The sequence below is a fragment of the Delphinus delphis genome, chromosome 6, assembly GCF_949987515.2.
Source record: "Delphinus delphis chromosome 6, mDelDel1.2, whole genome shotgun sequence".
Lineage (NCBI taxonomy): Eukaryota > Metazoa > Chordata > Mammalia > Artiodactyla > Delphinidae > Delphinus > Delphinus delphis.
In genome coordinates this window covers 58,211,352-58,230,305 of record NC_082688.1, presented here as the reverse complement: position 1 = coordinate 58,230,305, position 18,954 = coordinate 58,211,352, and the positions used below count along the sequence as shown (strand labels likewise).

Here is an 18,954-nt window from a genome sequence, read left to right as displayed (position 1 = left end):
GGGAGGGGGGCAGTGTATGTGAGGGAGAGGAAGAGATAGAGGGAGAAGGGACATGGTTGAGAGGGTGGAAATTGAAACCCTGTGTCTATATGTTCTTAACTATATAGGGTAAAGATTTAAGACTTCTTTTAAATTTGATAAGAATTGTGTGAAAATCAAATTATATAGAAAGCTATAGCTTCTCTTTCCACGTTCAGAATAATTTGGAAGTGAAAAGTACTGTGGGAATTATGTATCATTAAACCAGAGTGAAAGATATATCCGGTGTTTAATCTATTTTCTTTAATATCCACAGTTTTGAAATAAGCAACTCAACTTCATGATAGTAAATTTAAAGTCATAATTTATATATATGCATTAGAGTGTAGTAGTTAAGAGCGCAGACTTCAAAGTCAGGAAACTGATTCACATCCCAGCTCCAGTTCTTTATGGACTACCAGGGGGATGGAAAGTGTCTTAACACCTTTAAGCCTCCATTTCTTTATTCATAATACAGACATAACAGTATCTACCTAAATTTGTTTTAAGAATTATGTGAGATTCAGTGCATAATGATGATGCTACCATCATCATCATCATCATCAAAATCAAAATCATAAGTACTTTAACCTGATTATTTCTCAGTACCACTCTTTGATGAGGTTAGAAGGAGATAATCGAGTCTTGTGTTGGCCGTTTCAGTGTTTTTTCTTGTTCATAAATCTACACTGAGCTTTATCTCCATAGATGGCCATAGAAGCCAGTTGAAAAACTTGACATGGATTTCTCAAAATACCCTCCAGAGTGTTGAGTCCTATAATCTGCCTGCTTTGCCTCTAACCATAAGAGGAAGTCAAATGTGCAGTTGTGAAGAGTGTCCTTCAACCCCCTTTTCCTCCCATTTTGGACATAGTACAATGTTTACAAAGTGAAAAATTAAAGAACACGATAACATAAAATATTAAAATAATTATTGTTAAATGATAAACTGAGATATATTTAAAATTATGAAGAGTTTGCTTGAGCAAAAGTTTATTCAGATAGGGCAGCACCAAACCCAAAGTGGTTAGGAACACTCTGCAGACAGCAGCTGGGGAGAGACATACAGGGAAAGTGGAAGCAAAGTAAGGAAATTACTGATTGGCTATAGTTTAAAGCCTAGTTGGCTGTGTGTGATTGGTTGTCCTTAGCATTTTGCTTTTGTAACCTTGAAGCATTTAGAGGCTTAGATTTTGGTTTGCTAATGTAGACTGCCATTGCATTAGAGCCACCTCAATCTAATGGCCTCCCTGTTTAATTAATTTAACATTATCAATCCCCACATCCCAGAGATAAGATGTATAACATTCTAGGTTTTTATATTGATTTATGTATCTATATCTGTAGTATGTGTATATAAATGTATATATTTTAATAATAGTACTGTTTTATAGTTTTTTTAACTTAACAGTAAAAGTGGACATCTTTATGTCAGTAAATATAGAACAATTTCAATAGTTTCATACCTTTTTAAATACTATAAGTAATTAAACAGTCTATTATATTAAATTTCCTATTTTTTTCATTGTTGTAAATGATTCTACAATGACTGTCCTATGCATTTGTCTAGTAGACAAACACGTTTTTCACTTTCAAGGCATTTAGGCAAAGTTTAGTGCCTGACGGTATGTCTAAAGTCTAACCCTAGGAGATGATGAATCAGTGACCAGCTTAGTTTGAAGAATGAGCACAGTGAAATGAATGGGAGTCAGTTGGGGAAGACAAAGTGATCCCAAACTAAGCCTCCAGGTACCAAACTAAGCCTCCAGGTACCAAAAGGTACCATGAAAGTACCTTTTTTTTTTTTTTTTTTTTTGCGGTATGCAGGCCTCTCACTGCTGTGGCCTCTCCCGTTGCGGAGCACAGGCTCCGGACGCGCAGGCTCAGCGGCCATGCCTCAGGGCCCAGCCGCTCTGCGGCATGTGGGATCTTCCCAGACCGGGGCACGAACCCGTGTCCCCTGCATCAGCAGGCGGATTCTCAACCACTGCGCCACCAGGGAAGCCCTGAAAGTACCTTTTGATAAGGTCACTCTACTTCAGAACCTGATCCTTAGTTTTATAAACTTTTGAGTGGTAACTGATTTATGGGGACCTCACTTTCATTAGTTATGTGATCTTAGTGGTTATGTCATACAGCTGTAATGACTGGATGCTACCGTCTTTCTGAGAGGACCAAATCATGGTCATCATCCTCTCTGACCCTCTGTTTTCTATGTGTCTATGACTTACTTTCTCTATCCCTGATTGACACAGAATTTCTTTAAGTATGTTAATGCAGATTTTTTTGAAAAATATTTTAATATATGTTCTAATACTTTAGAGCATATTATATTTGAAGACATATGTGATGGTGTAATTGTGTACTACTCAAGCAATAGAATAAACCTATGGTTCCATTTACAGAGCATTAAAAAAAAGTAAGGAAGAAATTATAGCTAATTATACCTATTTTACAATAATAATTTAAAATATTATGCAGTATGTTAGACACAAAAGCTTAAAAATTTATATGGAATGATGAGTATATAAAGTCAGTTCCTTAACTTCGTTCTTTTCCTTCACAAGTGAATACACATCCAGCCAGTTTATGTACCATCACATTCCTCCCATCTACCACCCTGCCCCAGAAGGAAAAGTTATGTAGAATCTGAGTAGGCTAAATTGCTGGATTAGTAGAGAGCAGGGTAAACGTGTGTCAAGAATCACATGTTCTGTTCTCTCTTTTTTTTTCTATCTTCTGTGCTGTTCCATAGGAAAGCTCAACAAAGGTGAATCATTGGGTCAGACCAGCCAGCTTCTCTCATTCTGGTTTTTATGTCCCACTCTTACATCAGCAGAGTAGATAAGTGGAATAGGTGTTGTTCTGAAGAAATTGCTGTCTTTACTTTTCCCCACTCACCCCATGTGATAGAGTTTGTATGTGAACTTAGTAAGTAGAACCTGCCATCTGTCTGTCTGTCTGTCTCTTACTCTCTTTCCATATCTTTGTATTCCCCTGGCTCTGATGGTTATGACACTATATCATGAAGCTAACCAAGACCCCAAGATATAGATGTGGATATGAAGAAGTTAGAGCCTGCTCTAACCTTATAATTTATTCCCCAAAGTGGGCCACTATGAGAGTGAAAGATGGTCCTATTAATAATTAAACTGGGACAGCAGGTGTAAACTAGGATATAAGCCCCCCCCCCAACTCCAACATGTCTTCATAATTAATTCAGTGGGTGGAAGCATCTATAATTTCCTTTAGTGATAATTTTGTATCGGTTGTCTTAAACATTTTATTTCACTTACTACTTTTCAGTCTAAACAGATGTGCCAACATTTACAAAGAATGGTGAGGAATAAACACATTCATCTTGTTAATTCAGTACCAAAAAACAGTGCCCTTTTATTCATGGAAAAGAAGGGGTACCACTGTGAATTTTTAAGTTAAATGCTGAACATCAATTGCATTTAATAATTTTGTTTGTTACTTGTAGACAGTTCTCTTCATAAACATTGTAATTACTTTCTACCAATTCAATCAACTTTCTCTCTTTAATCAGAGCAGTTAATAAATTCCTAATAACATTTTCTTGCCCCAAACTGTCTAGAAAATTCTTAATTCCTTTTGCTTTTCCAAATAGCATTAGAAATCCTAGTCTGTGAATTATATTTATAAAATGATTCTCCATGAAGCTCTAGTCTATAAGATCAACTATAATTTTGTCCATCCCTTTTTTATTATTCACTTTAATTTGAAGCAGGCAATACACAGCTAAAACCTAAAACATTTGGATTAAAAGGTATCACCACCACCATCCCTCTAGAGCATTGCCTTTGGGAACTAGGAATAAATGTCTCTTTTCTGCATTGAGTTATATCCAGGAAAATGTTGGAGCACATTAAAAATCTGAGTATAATTTTTAAAATTTGGGCCTTTAATTCTTTAGATCTTAAAACTGTACCTTCTTTTTTGAACCCTTATTTGAAAGAGGCACTCAAAAAATAATCTTCCAGAGTCACATATATCAAGTAAAATAGCTTATCTGCATAGTAGAGACCACATAGCTTTGTCCTACTGAGTTGAAAAGGAATCCAGTAGTGTGTTGTTGTTGCTGTTTTTGTCATTTTGAATCCATAGTAAATTAGGGTGAGTTAAATGTGCACGTAGGTGTAAATCCTCAAGAAATAAACTAACTCATCCTTAGTGCCAAGATATAAAAGTGTCTATCAAAGGGCAGCCTGAAATATTTTCTCACCTAATATGGCCGAATGGCTTACTATGAGTATAGTTTGTCCTTTCTGCTTCTCTACATATCAATTCTAATAATGTAAATAAAGACATTATTGAGGGCATTTTCTATAAGTATTTGTTACATAATAAGTTATAATCAGAATTTCATTTCAAATCTAAAGGCAACATTTAAACTTGATGCAGTTTTATCACTTATTTAAAGAAGAAAATTTAGCTATGTACAAAAAATACCTGATCAAAACACTTTCTGATGCCTTCAATGAGTGTGGTATGTTTATAAATTATACATCCTTTTTCTCTTAAAGGTGGGGAATTCCCACATCCATTCATTAGTTAACACTGAGAGCCTTGAAAAGTCCCTATTTCAGTCCTTCAGACTCTAATGGTGGCCTAGATCAGAGGTACTTTATAGGGAAAGACATAGGAAGTTTTGTTAACTAATTGGGTAAAGAGAGAGAAAATAAAGGCACAAACCTGATGCCTGGATGACAGTAATTGAAAAAAGGAACACAGAGCAAACAGACCCAAGTATGTGACCTGCCAAAGCTAACAGGGGCAAAAGGAAAGCAAGTACCCTGAGTTCTGATTCCCAGACTTTGCTCATCACCGTACTTTCCACCCCTTCCTCACATTTCAGTTTTTAAAGTATCGTTGGATTCAACTGAACTCATGCTGTTCTCTTTGATGCAAGTACTCATTATGTCTTTTGCAGGCCTCTGCTAATTGTGCAAAATATAGCCCTTCCCAACTATGCAAACACCAGTCTTTTTCAAACGGATACATATTAATTTACCATTTTCAAATGGGGAGAGAGAATATGAATGAATGAGAATTTTAAAAAGGTTTCATAAGTGGCATGATACATTTAAAGTGATGAAAGGGAAAAACCTACAACTGAGAATACTCTACCTAGCAAGGCTCTCATTCAGATTTGATGGAGAAATCAAAAGCTTTACAGACAAGCAAAAGCTAAAAGAATTCAGCACCACCAAACCAACTTTACAGGAAATGTTAAAGGAACTTCTCTAGGCAAAAAAGGAGAGGCCACAACTAGCAATAAGAAAACTGTAGAAGAAAAATACTCACCAATAAAGGCAGAAACACTGTAAAGGTAGGAAATAATCCACACACAAAACAATTAGATGTAAAATATGATATCAAAAACAGTAATCATGAGAGGAAGAGCAGGCTATTTAAAATGCATTTGAAATTAAGAGATCAGCAATATAAAATAATCACGTGTGTGTTTGTGTGTGTGTGTGTGTGTGTGTGTGTGTATGTATGGTAACAGCAAACCAAAAATCTATAATAGATATACACACAGAAAAGAAAAAGGAATCCAAACATAACACTAAAGATAGTTGTCAAATCACAAGAGAACAAAAGAAAAGAAAAGAATCCAAAACAACCAAAAGACAGTAAGAACATACATATCAGATAATTACCTTAAATGTAAATGGACTAAATGCTGCAACCAAAACACACAGACTGGCTGAATGGATACAAACACAAGACCCATATATATTCTGCTTCCAAGAGACTCATGTCAGATCTAGAGAGACATATAGACTGAAAGTGAGGGGACAGAAAAAGATATTCCATGCAAAGAGAAATCAAAAGAAAGCTGGAGTAGCAAAGCTTATACATGACAAAATAGACTTAAAAACTGTTACAGGAGACAAAGAAGGACACTACATAATGATCAAGGGCTCAATCCAAGAAGATATAACAATTGTAAAAATATATGCACCCAACATAGGAGCACCTTAATATATAAAGTAAATATTAAAAGCCATAAAAGGAGAAATCAGCAGTAACATAATAATAGTAGGGGACTTTAACACCCCATTCACATCAATGGGACAGATCTTTCAGGCAGAAAATCAATAAGGAAACACAGGCATTAAATAACACATTAGACCAAATGGACTTAATTGACATTTATAGAGCATTCCATGCTATAGCAGCAGAATACACATCCTTTCCAAACGCACATGGACCATTCTCCAGGACAGACAGAAAAATACATCTACAATTCTCACAGAATATCTACAGAACACTAGCAGAAGATCTCATACAACTAAAGGTACAAGAAAGATCACCACATAACCAGGTAGAACACAAGAAAAAGTGGGGGGTGGGGAGGGTGGATCAGAATGGGAACTAGAAATTATAGAGACGAGCCAACTATAAAACTCACTTACCAAGTCAAAGGCCAAGCTAAAGGCAATAAATAGCAAACTAAATAATTCAGAATGAATAAGTGATCTGGAAGATAGAATAATGGAAGTCACACAAAAAGAGCAGACAGAAAAATGAAAAAAAAAAAGCAATATATAAGACCTATGGAGTAATGTTAAGCATGTGAATCTATGCATAAGAGGGATCCCAGAAATAGAAGAGAAATGGAGATCAAAAATGTATTTGAAGAAAGTATGACTGAAAACTTCCCAAACCTAAATAAGGAAACAGATATCCAGGCACAGGAAGCACAGAAGGTCCCAAACAAGATGAAGCCAAACAGACCTACACCAAGATATATTAAAGGTAAAATGGCCAAAGTTAAAGAAAGAATTCTAAAGGCAGCAAGAGAAAAACAGAATGAATTACAAGGGAACCCCCATTAGGTTACTGGCTGATTTCTCTACAGAAACACTGCAGGCCAGAAGGGAGTGGCAAGATATATTCAAAGTCCTGAAAGGGAAAAACCTGCAACCCACGATACTCTACCCAGCAAGATTATCACTTAGAATAGAAGGAGAGATAAAGAATTTCTCAGTCAATCAAAAACTAAAAGAATACAGCAGTACTAAACCTATCCTAAAAGAAACATTGAAAGGTCTTCTCTAAATAGAAAAGCAAGAATCTATAGGAAAGAGAAAATAACAATCGGAAAGTAAATCATTTTTTAAAAAGCCAGTACACAGAATTAAAAAAAAAAAAAAATGTTGTGAACACGATAATAACTACAATGAACAGCAAAAGGGTAAATATGACGATGTAAAAGAGGACATCAAAATCATAAAACATGGGAGAAAGGAGTAAGAAAATGTTGATCTTTTTTTTTTTTTAATGTGTTTGAGCCTATATGATTACCAGTCTAAAGCAAGTAGATATAATAAACATACTTGAAAAACCACAGCAACCACAAATTATAAACAGACAATAAATTCACAAAAACCAAAGAGAAGAGAACACAAGCATAACAAAAAGAAAACCATCTAACCACAAAAAGAAAGACAAAAAGAACAAGGAAGAAATATAAACCAACTGGAAAACAAGGTTTTAAATGGCAGTAAATACATATCTATCAATAATCACCTTAAATGTCAGTGGGCTAAATGCTCCAATCAAAAGACAGAGTGGCATACTGGATAATAAAACAAGAGCCTACAATATACTGCCTATAAGATACCCACTTTAGGGCAAAGAACACAGATAGATTGAAAGTGAGGGGATGGAAAAAGGTATTTTACGCAATTGGAAATGACAAGAAAGTGGGGGTAGCAATACTCCTATCAGACAAAACAGACTTTAAAACGAGGCCCATAAAAAAAGATAAAGAAGGGCACTATATATTGATAACAGGATCAATACAAGAAGAGGATATTACATTCATTAACATATAAGCACCCGATACAGGAGCACCTAAATAGATAAAACAAATACTAATATAAATAGAGGGAGAAATTGACAGGAATACAATAATACTAGGAGACTTTAACACCCCATTACATCAATGGATATATCAACCAGACAGAAAATCAGTAAGGCAACAGAGACCCTAAATGACATAATAGAACAATTAGACATAATTGATATTTTCAGGACATTGCATACAAAAAAACCAGAATACACATTTTTTTCAAGTGCACATGGAACATTCTCTAGGATAGACCACATACTAGGGCACAAAATAAGCCTCAATAAATTTAAGATGATAGAAATTATTTCAAACATCTTTTCTGACCAAAATGGAATGACACTAGAAATCAACCACAGAAAAAGAAATGAGAAAAAAATGATTACGTGGAGACTGAACAGTATGCTAATTAAAAAAAAAAAATGGGTCAATGATGAAAAAGAGGAAATTAAAAAATGCTTTAAGACAAATGACAATGAAAACACAACCATACAAAATCTATGGGATGCAGCAAAAGCAGTCCTCAGAAGGAAGTTCATACTGATACAGGTCTTCCCCCCCAAAAAACAAGAAAAATCTCAAACAACCTACTGTACCACCAAAAAAATTAGAAAAAGAAGAGCAAACAACCTAAAGTCAGCAGAAGGAAGGAAATAATACAGCTCAGAGAGAAAATAAATAAAAGAGATTAAAAAGATAGGAAAAAACAATAAAATAAAGAGCTAATTATTTGAAAGTGTAAAGAAAATCGACAAACCTCTGGCCAAGCTCACCAAGAAGAAAACAGGGAGGAACCAAATAAACAAAAATAAGAAATGAAAGAGGAGAAATAACAAGGAATAACACAGAAACACACAAAAAAATAAGCAAACGCTATGAGCAATTATATACCAACCAATTGGACAACGTAGAAGAAATGGACAAGTTTCTAGAAACACGCAGCCCACCAAAACTGAATCAAGAAGAAATAGATAGTTTGAACAGACAAATCACTAGAAGTGAAATAGAATCTGTAACTTAAAAAACTCTCTGCAAACAAAAGTCCAGAACCAGATGTGGAATTCTACTCAACAAACAAAGAAGAACCTTTGATCCTTCTCAAAGTCTTCCAAAAGACTGAAGAGGAGGGGACACTCACAAAGTCATTCTAAAGATCACCCCGATACCAAAACCAGACAAAGGCACTACCAAAAGATAAAGTTACAGGCCAATATCTTTGAAGAATATAGATCCAAAAATTCTCAACAAAATATTAGCAAACTGGATGGAACAACACACAAAAAAGATCATACACCATGGTCAAGCTGGATTCATCCCAGGGTCACAAGGATGATTCAACATACGCAAATCCATCAATGGGGTACACCATATCAATTAAAGAAAAGACAAACCACAGTATCATCTCAATAGATGCAGAATAAAGCATTTGATAAAATTCAACATCCATTCAAAATTAAATTCTCACGAAAGTGGGTATAGAGGGAACATATTTCAACATAATAAAGCTATTTATGACAAACCCACAGCCAACATAATACTCAACAGTGAAAAGCTGAAAGCTTTCCTGCTAAAATCCAGAACAAGACAAGGATGCCCACTATCACCATTTCTATTCAACATAGTTTTGGGAGTTCTAGCCACAGCAATCAGACAAAAAAAAAAAAAGAAATAATATATATCCAAATGGGAAGGGAGGAAGTAAAATTGTCATTATATGCAGATGACAGGATACTATATGTAGAAAACCCTGAAGACTCCACACAAAAACTACTAGAATTGATACGGATTCAGCAAGGTAGCAGGATACAAGATTAACACAGAAATCAGTTGCATTTCTTTACACTAACGATGAAATATCAGAAAGGGAAGGTAAAAAACAACTCCTTTTAAAATCACATCAAAAAATAAAATACTTAGGAATAAACCTGACCAAGGAGGTTAAAGACTGAGAACTATAAAACACTGATAAATTAAAGATGATTCGTTCATTCAAAGGAATGGAAAGATATCCCATGGCTCTTGGGTTGGAAGAATTAATATTGTTATAATGGCCATACTACCCAAAGCAATCTACAGATTTAATGTGATCCCTATCAAATTACCCATGACATTTTTCACAGAACTCGAACAAATAATTCTAAAATTTATATGGAACCATAAAAGACCCTAAATTGCCAAAGCAATTTTGAGGGAAAAGAACAAAGCTGGAGGAATAATCCTCTCAGGTTTCAGACAATACTACAAAGCTACACTAATCAAAACATAGTGGTATTGGCACAAAAACACACAGGCGGATCAATGAAACAGAATGGCGAGCCCAGAAATAAACCTACACACCTACGGTCAACTAAATTTCAGCAAAGAAGGCAAGAACAAACAGTGGGGGAAAGTGAGTCTCTTTAGAGTCTCTTTAGCAAGTGTTGTTGGGAAAGCTAGACAGCTGCATGTAAATCAATGAAGTTAGAACACACCCTCACATCATACACAAAAATAAACTCAAAATCGCTTAAAAACTTAAATATGAGACATGACACCATAAAACTCCTAGAAGAGAACACAACCAAAACATTCTGACATAAATCTTAGCAATGTTTTCTTAGGTCAGTCTCCCAAAGTAATAAAAATAAAAGCAAAAATAAGCAAACTAATCAAACTTATAAGCTTCTGCCCAGCAAAGGAAACCATAAACAAAATGCAAAGACAACCTGTGGACTGGGAGAAAGTATTTGGAAATGATGCAAAGAACAAGACTTAATTTCCAAAATATACAAATAGTTCATACAACTCCATAACAAAAAACCAAACAACCAAATCGAAAAATGGGCAGAAGACCTAAATAGACATTTCTCCAAAGAAGAGATACAGATGGCCAATGTGAAAAGATGCTCAACATCACTAGTTATTAGAGAAATACAAATCAAAACTACAATGAGGTATCACCTCACACCCGTCAGGACGGCCATCATTTAAAAAGTTTACAAATAATAAATGCTGGAGAGGGTGTGGAGAAAAGGGAACCCTCCTAGACTGTTGATGAGAATGTAAATTGGTACAGCCACTATGGAAAACAGTAGAGAGGTTTCTAAAAAAACTAAAACTAGAATTGCCATATGATCCAGCAATCCCACTCCTGGGCATATATCTGGAGAAAACTCTAATTTGAAAAGACACATGCATCCCAGTGTTCATAGCGGCACTATTTACAATAGCCAAGACATGGAAGCAACCTAAATGTTCATCAACAGATGAATGGATAAAGAAGATGTGGTACATATATACAATGGAATACTACTCAGCCATTAAAAAAAGAAGAAGAATGAAATAATGCCATTTGCAGCAACATGGATGGACCTAGCAGTTACCATACTAAATGACGTAAGTCAGACAGAGACAAATATCATATGATATCACTTATATGTGGAACCTAAAATATGATACTGATGAACTTCTTTACAAAAGAAACAGATTCACAGACATAGAAAACAAACTGAATCTGGAAAAGAATATACATATATATAACTGAATCACTTTGATGTATACCTGAAACATTGTAAATCATCTTTACTTCAAGTTAAAACAGAAAAACATGCCAAAAAAGAATTAATATTAAAAAGTAAAATTAAAAAGCCTTCATTTCAGCAATATACAGTCAATGGCAGATTGCTCTTTTAAACCTCAGAAAGGACTTGAGAATATCTAGGGGCAAACCACACTGAGGACCAAATGGGCCTACTGATGGGGAGCTATGTGGAAAGATAGTATTTTTCTGGAGGTTAAGGTCAATGAAAGTTCAATTCTCTGTATAAAGGATGCTTAGTCTGACCCATAGTTTGGTTAGTCAAGTAGCTGCTCTGTTACTTCTGTATAATTAAATCTTGTTAGTTGTTTTAAAACACACAAAAACAAGATATATCTTTTTTGTGGTTTCTCTTTGATGAGGTTCTAAAGGGAATTTTTTGAGGTTTTCTACTGGTGGAGTGAGAAGAGGAAGACAGAGCAACTTGTATGGTGTTTTGCACATGGGAATAATATTTTTCTTCTGTATAGAGAAGTTGAATTTTTAAACCATATTTAAAAGGCTTTGCTGTAAGATGATGACTTCAGCTTTGTCAAAAAAGGTCACTCTCATATCAAGATGTAATTTTACTCAATGACTGTAATCTGATGTGCAAACTCATGAGCACTTTTTTGTTTTGAATTTAGAACTGTAAATATAGATCAGAAGCACTATAGAGATTTTTGTTCCTAGCTTTCCCACTGTGTTTCAGGAGAACAACTGAAAGGCATGTGTGAAACAGTCAAGGGATCTTCTCCAACTTGGCCAGACAGGAAGCATAGCACGGTGGCTAGTCACTCAAATGGGGGCAGGGGAGGAGTGTAGGGTACAGAATACCTCTGCCCCAAATCTAGCTTCTCTACCTAGTAGCTGTGTGAATCTGAGAAGGTAATTTAACTCCTCTGCACCTCAGTTTCCTCATCTACAGAATTACAACAATAATGGTAACTAATTCCAGGGTCTGTGTGAAGATAAAATGGCTTAAGATATGTGAAGCACAAAGAAATGTAAATGAGAAGTAAATGTTACATAAGTGTTAGTTATCATATAAAATACTTACATTTTAATTCTAGCTTTTTATCAAGAATACAGGGCAAAATTGTAAATCCATAACTTAAAACGTAGCTTTTATTTCCACTTACCTATTTTTTTCTTCTTACCTATTTTAAGGCAAAGTTACAGTTGATTAAAGAAAAACTTAGAACTTTCAGACCATCAAGTGAAAGAGTACATAAATGCAAAATACTTGATATTAGCAAGTATTTAGCTAGGGCCTTCCCTTTCTTCTTTAAGTTACAGGGGGATTTTCCTTTTATTTTGTCACTTTTTCTCAGTAAGGCTAAGCCAGGGAGTTGAAGATGCGTTAGCATTAGAGTGATTCCGTCAAAAGCTATTGGGAGCAGAAAGGGGAGTGTGTCATGTGTCAGGTGTGCAGGTAGGGAGACTGTGCAGAATGGTATGGCATCTTGGTAAGGTTTTAGATGCTACATAGGGTTCATCTGGCACATCTTCAAGGGCATTGTTGATTGGAGACACAAAAGTTAATATTATGAAATAGCATTCTTGTTTATAAATTCTGTGACAGTGTAACATCCACATTTCATGTAAATTCTTAAAAAGTCTATTAATCAACTTTTGGTTGAATAGGTCTACTTTACTTCATTTCCAACTTGCAAAATTCTCAGGGGAGGCTGAAGAGGACCTGGTTAGGATTCTGGCTCAAGAGGGTCAAATCTTGAATTGAGTGACAAGAAGGAGGTAGATCCCAACTGAATGTTGTTTGGATAAAGAAGGAGGTAGATCCCAACTGAATGTTGTTTGGATAAACAGACACAGAAGGATGAGCGGAGATAATCTGAGAGTCAAGCTCAGGAAAACCAAATAATAATTTGGTTTTAATAATAATAATAATAAAAACCAAGAAATAATTGAATCCACTAGGAAAAGGGTGCTTATTTCAAATTGCTTTGAATAATATTGGGGTGGACTCAGCTTAATCTTACAGTAGGAAGATGCATGGTTAAGATGGGCTGGCCAAAATTATAAGGTTGAACTGAAAATCAACTTCTGGGGCTTCCCTGGTGGCGCAGTGGTTGAGAGTCCACCTGTTGATGCGGGGCACACGGGTTCGTGCCCCGGTCCGGGAAGATCCCACATGCCGCGGAGTGGCTGAGCCCGTGAGCCATGGCCGCTGGGCCTGCGCGTCCGGAGCCTGTGCTCCGCGGCGGGAGAGGCCACAGCGGTGAGAGGCCCGCGTACCAGGAAAAAAAAAAAAAAAGTTCTCAACAAGAGAAGCCAGAAAACAAAGAAGCAAAGCAACAGTGTCTTCATTAGCACTAAGAAAAGCCTAAACACTGGGTTTTGAATATTAGGGTCTTATTCATCCATGATATCTTAGCCTCATTAACATGGATAATTGAAATTTGATTTTCCTCAACCAGTTTGTTTTAATCTAAAAGATCTTCTTATACCTCAACTACTTTCAGTAGTTATTCTTCTTTACTGAGTTTACTGCTCTCAGCATTCTGACAAGCTCCAAAATAATGACCTATGCTGTGTATTGTTAAACATTCAGTCAGACAGATAGATACAGATGGATGGATATGTGTTGCACAAAGACAAGTCAGCATTATTTAATCAATGTTTGTTTGATCCGTGTAAAACGAGTATAAATGCAAGCTGCATCCCATCTGCTTTATCATCCATGTGAAGCCAACCTCATTTTAAAATCTTGATTTCTTATGTAATTGCCCCAGAATGACACAGTGTTGGGCTGCACCCCTTAGGCCTACAAGGCCTGTACTTGCCCAGCTCCAAGACCGAAGAAGGAGCCCAGAGTCAGCCACAGAGATATCAATGAATTTATATAAGCACTTAGTTTCTCTTAATCCAATTAAACAGCTCATCCACAAACCAATCTTGGCCATGCCACTTAGAGGCAGAGACATATTTCCAAGGTACACATAGACATGTATCTATACAAACAAAGAGATTTCACAGTTTTCCTGCTAGACTTTAAAAAGGCCTCTTTGTTTTTTTTTCTTCACTCTCAGAGACCAGAAGATTAAAGTTCCTGAGAACCCAGGTAGATCATTTACATCTCAAAGGCACAAGAAGAGAAATACCAATTCCCTCTGGAAAGCTAACTTCCTCTTAGGGCATATGCAAAAAAACAGTTTTAGAATGTCAAAAGAGTCCCATCTTGGACATTTTCAGGGATTTTCTTTCAGTTTCTAAACAGCCAATTCACTTTAAACAAATACCAGTGATAGACAGTAATACGTATCATTCACTCACATTCACATGGCTCACTTTCAGAGGAACAGGAATCAACATTCAAGTTAACCTTCGCCTCAGCTGTCAGCTCAGCCTCTTTGCCTTTCCTAATACAAACACCAACAGCCAGCCCCGAGCTGCGGCCACTGTTTTCCCACTCTAACGGCGGCCAATATCTCCACAAGAGCCTTGGGGTGTCTGTGAGAGTTCTGTGAACTCTCTCGGTGGGCCCCATTCATCAAGGCAGCCACTGCCAGGCCCCCGCATACTAGTGGACGGCCCCCCGGGGATTTCTGCCGCAACTTTCAGGATTATCCACACAAGTTTTGGGTCCCACATGAGTGGCCGGCCACCCCGGGATCACAGCCGTAACTTTCAGGCCCCACTTGACAGTGGACGGCCCCTACAACTTGCCATTCCCCGTCCTTCCTTCCCGACATCTCGGCGCTCACGGGAGTTTCCTCAGTCTCCTGGCCACTCCGCCAGTTGCTGGGCTGCACCCCCGTGGGCCTGCCAGGCCTGTGCTTGCCCAGCTTCAAGACTGAAGAAAGAGCCCGGAGTCGGCGACAGAGATGTCAGTGGTTTTATGAATGGGGGAGCTTACAGGTCTGAAGCGAGGTCCTGGAGCGACATCCCACCAAGATCAGCCAGCAGACAGCAGCGGGCAGAACAGGGCGGCAGCCTTCGTGACGGCGGGAGGGGAGGTTACCACTTATGTGGGGAATTGACTTCAGGTTGTCTTTGTTGGTTACCAGGGAAACTAGCAGAGGGGCGTTCCTCTCACCGCCCCTTTGATAAGCTATCAGGTGGAGATGTTCTGATCTAAAGAGTAGAACCATCACTAGCTGGGGCCTGGGGCAAGTATGTAGGAAGGTCAGTCCTGTGAGTAGGGTGTAGGTGAAGCAGACAGTGGTCAAGCAGGGGAAGTACAGAGAGCAAGAGAACAGCCATCTTGGGTGGCCTGGTCATACACACAGGATGATCAGTTGGAAAGAAATATCATGTGGACTGATGGGATAAAGGATAGTTATGTTGAAGTCTGTTTCATAGGTTGGGCTTCTTCACTTTGCAGTGGCTTTCTGGATAGTGAAGTAGCACCGTGGCCTAGTAATTACCAGCTGTTAATCATCCGTGAGCTTTGAAATCACCCAAACCTGGGTTTGAGGGTAAATGTATGACTCTAGCTGTATGAGCAAATTACTTAACCACCAAAATGCCTGCCACAGAGAAGTCCCTCAGTAAAATTTATTGAATTACTCTTTCTTTACTTCAGTTTCCTTGTCTGCAAAATGGAGAAAACAACAATACCTACCTCATAACATTTGTGAAAATTAAACAGGATACTGCATGTAAAGCATAATGACCTGGCAGCTGTTATCATGATCCGATTACCTACAGGTCTTTATCTCTTGGGTCACACTTTAAGCCTAAACATATTAATCTATGTGATATACAAGCTTATGTTTCCATTACTGGCTTTTAAACTCTTCTATGTAGGTATCAAATACAGCATGCAGACGGCTGCAAATGTGTGGCAAGAGTGGAAATGAACATGAGTTCACAGTGTCTTTGAGTTGGTAGATGCAGTTTCATTAGTCTAATTAAATGCATGCCATTTACACATATATGAGTGATCGTGATCCGAGGAACAAGGCCATCAGAGGGAGTAAGGTCTTCCACCAAAGAGAGACTGTATATCAGTGAGCTTAGGAGCTTCTTGGGATATTTTAGAGAATGATGTGTAGGAAGCTTATGTACTCAGTAATGCTCATCAGTGTAAGGTGGATTATCAGTGGTAGCTGTACTTTCAGGATCACGTACTTAATTACTAAGCCATATGATAATGAATGTTAAAGTGTTCAACTAGCAATGCTCTGCACATTGCAGTTTCCATAGTCTGTTCTCTAACTCCCATGTTAAAAGAAGGAATTACTGCATGATTTCTCTTTATGAACTTTTCTCAGCAACAGTTATTCATCAGTTCAATTCATTTGAAAAACATTTGTTAAACCATTTATTGAGGCCTTTGTAGATGCAAAGACGACTGAAGGTGTCTAGGTAGGATGGTGGCTAAGGACTCCAGAATTTAAGCTGAAGGTCACCCAGAGCCAGTGGAAGTTCTTAAACAGGGTCCTAACCTATCCAGGGCTGTGCTTTAGAACGTCTACTTTGGCATGAAGAATGGATTGGAGTGAGAGCTTAGAGAAGGGATTCCAATCAGACATCAGATACTGAAGGACTGGGATTTAGGGAATGATAGATTTGGGACGAATTTGAGAATTTTTTAAGGCAGGCTTGGTCATTGAACGGAGCTGCTTTGTGTGGAGAAGGCTCAAGGTTGACTTGAGCGCTGCCACCCAGGCATCTGAATGCTGCAACTCACTTTAGCACATGGCATACTTGGAGAGGAGTACCTTCTGCAGAGGAGGTGATGAGCTTCCCTGGAAAAGCAAACTATAAAGACCCCTAATTACATTATTCTTTAGACTCTAAGACGTGGATAATTATTTTGCTGAGTACAGTTCAATGATTGACTAGTTTATATACAGATTAGCATAGGCTAAGAAAGGAAAAAGGGTTTTATAATCCTTAGTAAATTAGAAGCTGCAATCTGTACTGCTGAGAATTTTTGTCTGTTTGGAGGCTTATTCATGACTGTTAATAGGCTTGACTCATTACACTTGGGAGGCTTATTACCGTGCTGAACTCTATCCATTTTAACACAAATGTGTGCATCCTTAATATTGTACCAGCTGTTGGATATATTTTAATTTCAAGTTCTACATATCCACATAAAAGCGTGGAAAATATCGGTATCAAAATTAACTTGTTAAAAATTTTATGAACATAACAAAGTGTTTTTACTTTTTAAAGAATTTCATCTGTATGTAAACCTAATTTATCATTAATTATGTCTGAAAACTTGATTTTGATCATTGAAAATCATGTTTCTATAATTACTGAGCTCATATTTCCATATACCATGAAATTATGTCTTAAAAAATGTGAGTACACTATGATGAAAGAAAAAGTATTTTGATTTCCATAACATTGCAGGACATTAAAAAGTTCCCCAAGTTTTATATCAAAGCCTGAATTCAGTCTCAAAATAATGGTTCTGCTTTAACCACAAAGAACTTTATATATTATTTTATATCTGTGAAATATTTATTTTAGATTATTGAACAACTTTGGTTGAACTAAGGCATCAAGGAAAGACATTAAAAATCAGAAAAAGTAAGTTTAAAATAAAGAATAAAAAGCAAACTTTGTCAACATGATAACACATAATGATCACTTAAGAAGCGATTAGATCCTATCTGCATTAGATTATAAATTAATATTCTAAGAAGATTATTTGATTTAACTGACCTCCCTTCTTTACTGTTATTCTTAACTGTTTGAATTGTACAAATTGCCTTGTGATAGTGGTCATAGTATGTTTTGGAGAAACAGACAAAATTTTAAGTTGCCCTCAAGATGTAAGCCTGCAGGTGAAGAAAGAAGAGCCTGTGCCTAGTGAATCCAGTGAACGATCAGTCAACTTTAAAGAACGAGGTTAGGTCCACATAGGAAAGGGTAAGCAAGATAAAATAATGTTCACAGAACTAGAGAACTGGAAGGAATATTGAACCAAGGTAACTTGGAAACTACAGCAGCAGAGAAGGAAAAGTGAAAAAAAAAAAAAAAAACCAACCTGCCTTTCCACTATTAACAGACCACCTATATTGATTTCTTTTTTCCATTTGAATCAGTGTTGGTGACTATCACTGTTTTTTCCTATGATTAATCATTTCATCTTATGCTGGTTATATTAGTGTTCAGCTTCACAGCTAGGGTCGTCTTGATGAAGTGTAGCTTCAGAATTTCCTTTTTAAATCGTTTGTTACTTGTGATAAATGCCTATAATCTGATGGTATTCAGTATTGATTTTATGTATGTGTGCTGTTTTTCTTTTAAAGTCAATTGACCCTGGCCAGCAGTTCACATGGGAACATTCAAACTTGGAAGTAAACAAACCAAAGAACAGATATGCAAATGTAATCGCATATGATCATTCCCGAGTTCTCCTCTCAGCAATAGAAGGTAAGGAAATGCAGATGTTATTTATACCTTTATTTTCATGGGTTTAAATATGTGCGTGAAAATATAGTTTTAACTAGGTGTTCAGCCATCTATGAAAACAGTTACTTAAGATTTAGGTGCTGGGGCTTCCCTG

The 18,954-nt window shown here is 36.8% G+C and overlaps 1 protein-coding gene across 6 annotated transcripts in view; it reads left to right on the top strand.

Annotated features, from left to right (window-relative positions):
- The window catches only part of PTPRD (protein tyrosine phosphatase receptor type D), a 2,140,681-nt gene that overhangs the window by 2,045,685 nt on the left and 76,042 nt on the right, over positions 1-18,954 (top strand). For all 6 annotated transcript variants that reach the window (XM_060014745.1, XM_060014746.1, XM_060014743.1 and 3 more), the window contains one exon: positions 18,698-18,821. In XM_060014745.1, coding sequence (XP_059870728.1) covers positions 18,698-18,821 — 124 coding nt within the window. The remainder of the gene's footprint in view (positions 1-18,697; positions 18,822-18,954) is intronic.